Source organism: Notechis scutatus, chromosome 2, assembly GCF_049901735.1.
Source record: "Notechis scutatus isolate UNSWTSFEM ecotype Mainland chromosome 2, rNotScu1.2, whole genome shotgun sequence".
Taxonomy (NCBI): domain Eukaryota; kingdom Metazoa; phylum Chordata; class Lepidosauria; order Squamata; family Elapidae; genus Notechis; species Notechis scutatus.
In genome coordinates this window covers 104,213,306-104,222,114 of record NC_142010.1, presented here as the reverse complement: position 1 = coordinate 104,222,114, position 8,809 = coordinate 104,213,306, and the positions used below count along the sequence as shown (strand labels likewise).

Genomic DNA, 8,809 nt, shown 5'->3' with positions numbered 1-8,809 from the left:
AAAAAAATTTTTTTCTGCTATAAGTGGGAAGGGAGAGGAAAAGAATTAATATTAAGATTTTGCTGGAGGAGGCTGCTTGGAATTTATAAGACTAGAGCTAAATTGTAACAAGACTTCTAAAAGATACATTTTAATTGGAACTTTGCAACTGAACTGTAACCCCAGGAAGAGAAAGTGTAAAAAGAAGAAAGTATTAAATGAAACAGTCTGTGTGTATTTGGATTGCTTGGTGACTTTGGAACTTTTGGAAATTATTATTTGAAAGGCTAAAAACATTTGGGTTGTTTTAATATTTTTCACAATGGCATTACTTGTCGATGAACTGAAAATGGAATTCAAAAAGTTAAAAGAAGAGGAACAAGAAGGGAAGGGCTCTTCTGGCTCTGTTTTTCATTTCTTAGAAATGGCGATTTCTACTTATCAGAAACTACAAGAACAAGAAGATTGGGATGAAGAAGAAGCCATCTTTAACGAACAAGCAACGGAAGAAAAGGGAAAGAGGGAAAAGAGAATGGAGAATTTAAGACTTAAAAAACAACCAAAAAAGGGAAAAATAAGGTGAAAAATAGATACAATGTCAGAAAGCAACAGAAAAGAGGAATACAGAAGAGGGTGGAGATCAAGAGGGTGGAGATTAAGAGGCATCACTTTCCACTTTTTAAAGTTCTTTTATTTCCTTTTTCTTTTCGCTTATATTTATTCCACTAATTTTCAATCATTAGCTATTGTATCTTAAAATATAATCAATTCCAACAAGTCCAGCATTCTAGCCAATGCCTGATTAATGCCAATTTCTGTACTTTATTCCAAAATTAGTCTCTGATTCCATTATAGTTCTTTTATAGTTCAATTTTGTTTACCTTATAATTTCCTCTTCCTTTCCATTTGCCGCTGCCACGATTTTAAGTGAGAGTTCTTTCCTTTTATTTCTCAGGGTTATCTTGCAAAAATCCCAGGTATTTTGCCTGGTCAACGAGTCACTCACCACTTCACTGCTCCAGCACTCACTTAGGTCCCAGGTAGCTTCCCATTTTCAGGGCAGACTGCTACCTCCTGTCTTCAAGGGAAGTATATCTAGCCAGGGAGGGGAGGTGCGGCTCCCCTCAATTTTTTGTTTTTGAACAACTCACAGGAAATATTCTTGTAATTAAATTCAAAAAGTTATTTGAAGTCTGTCAGAAGAATAACTTGGGGTTCTCAAGAACTGGTCAGAATCTGATAAATACCACCTCTGCTACAGAGAAAATGGAGAACAGAGAGGTTGTTTTATAAGGAACTAGTCCACAAGTTTGAGTGGGTGGGTGTATACGCTGCTACTTTTATTATGTGACATCAAGCAATGTAGATTGAGTCTCTTGGTTGAACTGTTGAGTGTTACAATTATATTTACATTATGTTAATTGAATTTTGTGTGTGTTTACAATTTGAAATAAATGTTTAATTAATTTGTATCTTTGCTGTGAGTTTAAATGATTTTGTTCTTATCGCTTGCCAGCTTTTCCATGCAATGTTTGCAATTTTGTTTCATTAATCAAATGGTTCATTTGTTGGAGACCTGGGTAAGCTCACATATGATTCCCTGTACAATATTTCTAACACTGTTATATAAATTTATAAATTCTTGCCACAAGTATTTTGGGGTTTGGGCTGATGATATAGGTTTGGGCTGATGAAAGTTGAAACAATATTTATTTCTGTTGCTTATTAAATTTTACGTTTGATGGCCCGTAAGTAGCGATACTTTCCGTTCTTCCTAGAGCCTGTAAGCAAGTCTTTTAAGTCCATCTCTTCAGGGTCCATTGTCAATTCAAAAGTGAAATGCTGGAGCAGAATGGCGAGGACCAGGAAGATTTCCATATCTGCCAAAGCCTCTCCTGGACATGCTCTCTTCCCTGCACACACACATACAAAATGAAGAAGATAATTAATTTATTGACAATTAATTAATTAGTGACTCACTGAGAAGGACAGTTTTATCAATCAGTCAAATAAATATCCATATTATTTATGCTACAGAAATATAAGGCATTATCTCAGAAAAAAGAAAGACACAAACTTTTGTTGAAGGTTGCAAAACCCATTCTGTTGTTTAATTTTTAAAGAAAGAATAACCTAAGATTGAATCAACAGACAACACTTCCAGGGAAGCTATCCAGAGGTGATATTCAGCAGGTTCTGACCAGTTCTAGAGAACCGGTAGAGGAAATTATGAGTAGTTCAGAGAACCGGCAAATCCAACCTCTAACTGGAGATTTTACAGTATCCTTCCCCTGCCACACCCACCAAGCCACACCCACAGAACCGGTAGTAAAAAAATTTGAATCCCACCACTGAAGCTATCCAACTGAAGACAGCTCCACAAAATAAAGAGTTGCTTAGTAGGTTGCTTCCTACAACTCTCTCAAGATTGCCTAAGCTGTTTCTCCTGATAGTTGCTCCTCACATTAAAATAATGAGTGTGGTGGGGGGGTGAAATTGGGAGACAAGGTTATTCAATGTATTGGCTCCAGCTACAAATTGAGTCTTTCACAAGATGTTAAGTTTGTAGTTCCCTTGCTAACCACTTTGGATATTGTCTATTAACCCTTTCATAGAAGTTAGACACCTTCAAAGAGACAAGACTACAAACACTATTAAATTAAGAAGGAAATAATAATGAAAATCTCAGAGTACAATTGGGGTTTTTTTTGTGCTGGATTTATGAAAGAGTGTATTGAAGAAATTTGTAGCAATGATCAATAACCATCTGAATAGATTACAGAGAAGGATTGTTCTGTATACTTAAAAAAGAAATAGAGTTTATTACACCAGGGTAAGGTGTGATATGTGGTTATTTTGAATGGTTGTCTTTGGGTTTACTGATATCTATTTCAACTTTTTCATATTTTAAAAATGTTGTAAAATATTTTGAGATATTTGAATTTTCTCATTTTACTATTTTTACTTTTACTTTTTACTCTAACTATGTTAGCTTTTTCTTTAAAAAATCGTAATTCTAAGCTTCAATAATTTTATTATCTAAAAAAAGCAATCACCACCTCTTCTGGTTCTAAAAGACTGGACACTCTCCTTCTTGTTTCAGTCAGATTCTCTCAATGATTTTGCCATTTGCCTAAGCATGTTCTCGGGATGCTTGTCTTAAATCTGGGAACAGGTATAGCTAGTGGCAAGGGCAGGCAGAAAGAACAGCCCATTAGCATAGGTGAGGTCACAGTTCAGAAACATTCTAGGTAATTTTGGACGAACCCTGAAGACCAAAGTAGGATTCAAAAATCCCAGCAACCAGTTCGCTGCCCAGTTGCTGGATGGGCGTGGCCATGGTGGGCATGGCCTACTAGAACTTCCTGTTTCCGGCTTCTGGTGGATCTCCAGAGCCTGGAGGAAGCCATTTTTGCCCTCCCAAGCATCTGGAGACCTCCCCCGGTCCTCTTGGGGGGCAAAAACAACTTCTCCTGGGCTTTGGAGGCTCTCTGGAAGCCAGAAACAGGCCTGTTTCCAGACTTCCAGAAGGCCTGTTTTTCCCCCTCCCAGAGCCTCCACACGGACCCTGCACTTACCTCCATCGAGAATGGGCCACATGGACACTCCTGGAAGGGGTTGGGTGGGGTGGGGCCAGGCAGTTGGTTGAAATACTGGTTCGGTGAAACTTTAACATCAGTTCACCCAAACTGGCCCGAACCAGTAGAATACCACCCCTACTGAAAACCCCAGGTCACTAAATCAGCCATAACCTCTCTGTTACCTGCAGAGAAAGGGATGTAGGCATCCTTCTTTTGGAATTTACCCTTCTCATCCAAGAAATGACTTGGGTCAAATGTCTCTGGATCTTCCCAGCAGAGAGGATCAAAATGTACTGAAACTCTTAATGGAAGAACAGCAGTGCCCTTTATGAAGACGAGATATGGAGAGCAAAGGTAAGTTTTTCCTCATAATGAAACAGACCATTCTTAATTCTTTTAAAAATGAGGAAGGTATAAAATGTAATTTTGATACAATTTACAATATTTTTTCACATCTGGTGCTTGATCAAGTCACGTGATTAAAGACTTTACACAAATTATGTTATTTGAAATGTATAGCATAACAAGACTGATTTGCATGCTAATGTTTCATCAGTGTAAACTATCTTCATCCTAATTTATATAATTAAAATTTACAACTTTTGGATGACAAGTGAAATTCAAGATAGATCCTAAATTCTGAAGTTACACTGTTGTTTAAGTTAGCGAAACAAATCTAGTCACAAAAAATTGGAGTGACAGTATTAGAGACACTTGAATATTTTAAAGTTATTTATTCAACAGCTTACTCCTTCTTTTCCAGATGAAGAAAAGCCTTATTTTGAGTTATTTTAGAAATGCCGCCTAATTGTGTTAATATTGTATTGCTTTGGTACATTAGCATCATTTGACTTGAGAGGCTTTAACATGTGTCTATATGGTATTCTATATCCAGAATGAGATTGGGGCATTAAAACATCCCAGACCAAAACAGAAGACTTGGACAGAGACAATGGCTGACTACTTAGTTCCTCAGAAGCAGTTCTTGACTTACAATAATTCATTTAGTAAGTCTTCAAAATTACATTAGCACTGAAAAAAGAGAGTTATGTATGAATGTTTTTCACATAACTGTTGCAGCATCCCCATGGTCACATGATCAAAATTCAGAGGCAACTGATTCATATTTATGATGGTTTCAGTGTCCCAGGGTCATGTGATCACTTTTTGAGATTTTATGACAAGCAAATGGGAAACCAGATCAATGGGAAAACCAGATTCACTTAACAAGAACGCCAATAACTAAACAATGATTTAATAATACCACAAGAAGCAGTGATTCATTTAACAACTGTGGCAAGAGAGATCATAAATTAGGGCAAAATTCACTTTAAAACATCTCATTTAGCAATATAAACTGTTGGGTTCAATTGTGATCATAAGTCAAGGACTACCTGTCCAGTTGCTCACTGATAATGCCGTATGTGTCCTTCACAATTTTCTGACAGACTTTCCTTTCAACTTGTATTTTTCTTGCAGGCATTTTGGTGTATGTGATGATTTATAAATTAAGTTTATTACTATATATATCTGCTGATGGCTCATTTTTCAGAGCACCAAACTTCTAGGAATTCTGTTCCATTCTTGATATAAGAAATCTACAATTTCCTAGCTGAAATTCTAGTTCAACTTGTCTGTGCATTGTAACTTTTTAAAAATTTCATGATGTCACAGATAATGGAGAGATCCATTTTGCTTCAGCTGAAGTGTGCTATTGCTATTTCCTTATATGTTTAGATTATAACTGTAGTTATCTAAGAACATGCCATTTTTTATAATCACAGTAAAAATGATAGCACACAACAGTTACAAATCATTGTATAGTTACCCAAACACATTTAATTAGAAATCAAAAAGAGTCAACAAATCCCTGCAGCATTCTTGGCAAGGTTTGTCAGAAGTGGCTTGCCATTGCCTCCTTAATAGGGCTGAGAGAAAGTAACCAGCCCAATATCACCCAGCTAGCTCCATGTCCAAATGGGGACGAGAACTCACTGTCTCCCAGTTTCTAGCTGGGTGCCTTAACCACTAGACCAAACTGGCTTTGTTTTATGATTGATGAAAAGCAAATGTAAATTAAAAAAAACATATTTGATTCTCCTACTTTTCCACTATTTGCATTCAGGGGAAAGATTTCCAACATTGTTGGAATACATGTTCATATATTCTATACAACAACTGCAGCCAACCAATAGATGGCAGTGTTTATATATTTGCATTTATGGCTATACTCTATGTCAAGTGTGTCAAACTTGCAGCCCATGGGCTGGATGCATCACGTGTTGGTCACGCCCCTGCCCAGTTTAGTGAAGGGGGAAAAGTCCTATACGTTACCTGATGCTGCCATGATAATGCGAGTTTGACACCCTTGCTCTATGTCCTTTTGTTCTGCATAGAGTTTCCTGTTTCCTGTCATAGATAAGCAGGAAGGCCCATCTAGACTGTACACTTTGTTCTGTAAGGCTATATAAACAGAATTTTTAACAGGTTCTGGGCCTAGTCATAGCAAATAAGCAAGATACAGCAAATAAGTGCAAGATACAGAACAGAAAGAAGACTGCAACAGAATAAAAGAAAATGACCAGTAACACAATTGCAACAAAACTTTCATTTGCAAATCTGACAAACCAGAACTACCAGTCTTGGAATTCAAAATGAAGATGCTGCTAATAAGGAAAGGTATATGGAAATGTATGAATGAAGTTAGGCTAAGAATATAAGCTGGGACATTGGCTCTCCAAGATCTTCAAGCAATTGATGTAACCATACAACTTCTTGACTGACATAGGCAGCAGCAATGTATTTTGCCTTTGTAGAAGACAAAGCTACAGAGGTCTGCTTCTTGCTGGGCCAAGATATAGGACTGTTTCCTAATGTAAACAAGTAACTAGTTGTGGATATGTGAGTACTGCCCAATCAGAGTCCACATATCTTATAAGGTTCAAATCACCATCTGCAGAAATATCTTACACACTCAAGCAATCAGCTCAAGCATGGAATGTGAAAATAAATAAAGTCTTGTTAGATGACAGATTCATGTGAAGCAGAGCTGACCCATATCTATACTCAAAATGTGTAGATTTTGAATACATGTATATTTTACTCTATATAGATTGACCTGATTGTTGTTCACAAAAGAAATGAGAAAATTGCAAAGTTGACTGCAGTGCTTAAACTGCATTTTGAGAGTAAAGATCTTGGAGATGTGACATATTACCTAGGAATTAACATACAGTGTAAAAAAGATGGTGTGAGTGAACCACATCAAAGACACTGGACATCAGTCAAAAGAGTCATGAGATATTTCAAGCAAACATAGGACATGAGTCTGAAGCTGTCTGCAATTTGTGATTTGAATCTCACAGGATAGGGACTCTGATTGGTCAGGTGACCTAGGTACTCACAAATCCACAAGTGGTTACTTGTTCAAATTAGGAAATAGTCCTACATCTTTGTCCAGCAAGAAGCAGACCTCAGTAGCTTTGTCTTCTACAGAGGCAGAATACATTGCTGCTGCCTATGCCAGTCAAGAAGTTGTGTGGTTATGTCAATTGCTTGAAGATCTTGGAGAGCCACTGTCCCAGTCTACAGACTTATATGAGGACAATCAAGGATGTATCAAACCTGCCAACTAATGAGAATATCAATGCAAGAACAAAGCCAATTGATGTCTGACATCATTACATTAATGATCAGGTTGATCAAAATGTAATTGTGCTTATGTCTTGTGAAATTAATAGCATGATTGAAGATGCTTTGACAAAACCATTTACAAGAAAGAGATTTATAGAACTGAGATCCAAAATGGGACTAATATAAGGAGTAGTGGTTGAGTGGGGGTGTTGGAATACATGTTCATATATTTTATGCAACAACTACAGCCAACCAGTAGATGGCAGGTTTTATAAGTTTGCATTTGTTTTATAAGGTTATACTCTGTCCTTTTGTTTTGAGTAGAATTTCCTTTTTCCTGCTACTGTTAAGCAGAAAGACCCATGTGGACTGTACATTTGGTTTGTTCTATAAACAGAGGCTGTATAAACAGAGTTTTTCAACAATTAGGAATAAAAGTTGAACAAAGTGCTCATTTTCTTACTAAATATCCTCAGGTCAGTGATGCAAATAAAAAAGAATTAACTTAGCTAAGAACCATAATAGCTATCAATGAAACTTAGCAGGATGAGAGATAGGTAAAATTGTTGATGACATTTGCAAATAAATAAAGCATTCTATAAAACCCAATAGCCTAAAATTCAAATGATAGTCACAAAATATAAGCAGCAATTATTGGATAAAGTTTATCGTACTGCAATTATAGATAGATATTTACATGCAAGGTGGATCATGATTTGATTTTTCACACCTGAGGGATGAAATGTCCCCTGAAATTCATATCCTGGGTTGTCATACGTGGGAAGTTCTCATTGCTTGCTTGAGGAGAACGTAGGATCTCATGAACAAATGCATTGATGTAGGGCAGTTTCATTCTATCCTCTATGGAGGGACTACGGTTTGCCCCCACAACATCATCTATTTCTTCTTGGGCTTTGGCTGCAATTAATCATGTTTTAAAAGCAGAAATATTAATTTAAAAATTATCCCAGACTCAAAATGCATTGATCTTTAATGGATAATAAAAAATGCACTTTAGTTTCTCATTTCCCAATTTCACAGCACTTTGGGGTCATTCACAAAGATGTTTGCCACACTTTGCTCCCATCCTGGAATTGGGGAAAAAAACAGATCAACATAAAATACATTGGCCCACGATGTGCCCTTAAGCTAAACAGGCCATTCAGTACCACTGTTCATTTAGTTTGGGTAAATCCACCGCCAATTCCATACAGAATGTGATCCAAGGTGGTGGATGCTTCAAAAATTCAGTCATTCCATCCAATCAGTTAACCTATTGATTACTAGATCGGGTCGCCAATCTTTTGGAACTCAGGGACCACCAAACTCATAATTTTAAATCCTGTGGACCAGCCATCGCCAACTGGTGGGCCACAGCCCACAGGTGGGCCTCAGAGGAATGCCCCACATGAGCTGGAACTGGAAGATAAGGTAAGAGTAACGGCAGGGGAGGGAAATCTGCCCCCGGGTGGCTTGCTGACGTTGGTGAGAAAGTTGGTCCCATGTTCCAGAGTTGCAGTAGTCACAGGACTGGCCTGTGCACCGGCCTGCCATGGATGAGCTGCTCCGGGATGACCAAAGGGAGAGTCTTGTGACTACTACAAACTATCAAGCGC

At 37.5% G+C, this 8,809-nt stretch overlaps 1 protein-coding gene across 1 annotated transcript in view; it reads right to left on the bottom strand.

Annotated features, from left to right (window-relative positions):
- Positions 1-1,179: 1,179 nt before the first annotated feature.
- LOC113426276 (cytochrome P450 2C5-like) overlaps positions 1,180-8,809 on the bottom strand; it is a 40,080-nt gene continuing 32,450 nt past the window's right edge. Inside the window, exons 7-9 of the mRNA XM_087954183.1 lie at positions 7,924-8,111; positions 3,743-3,884; positions 1,180-1,892 (exon numbers count right to left, since the gene is read on the bottom strand). Of these exons, the coding sequence (XP_087810309.1) occupies positions 1,705-1,892; positions 3,743-3,884; positions 7,924-8,111 (518 nt within the window). The 3' untranslated portion in view covers positions 1,180-1,704. The remainder of the gene's footprint in view (positions 1,893-3,742; positions 3,885-7,923; positions 8,112-8,809) is intronic.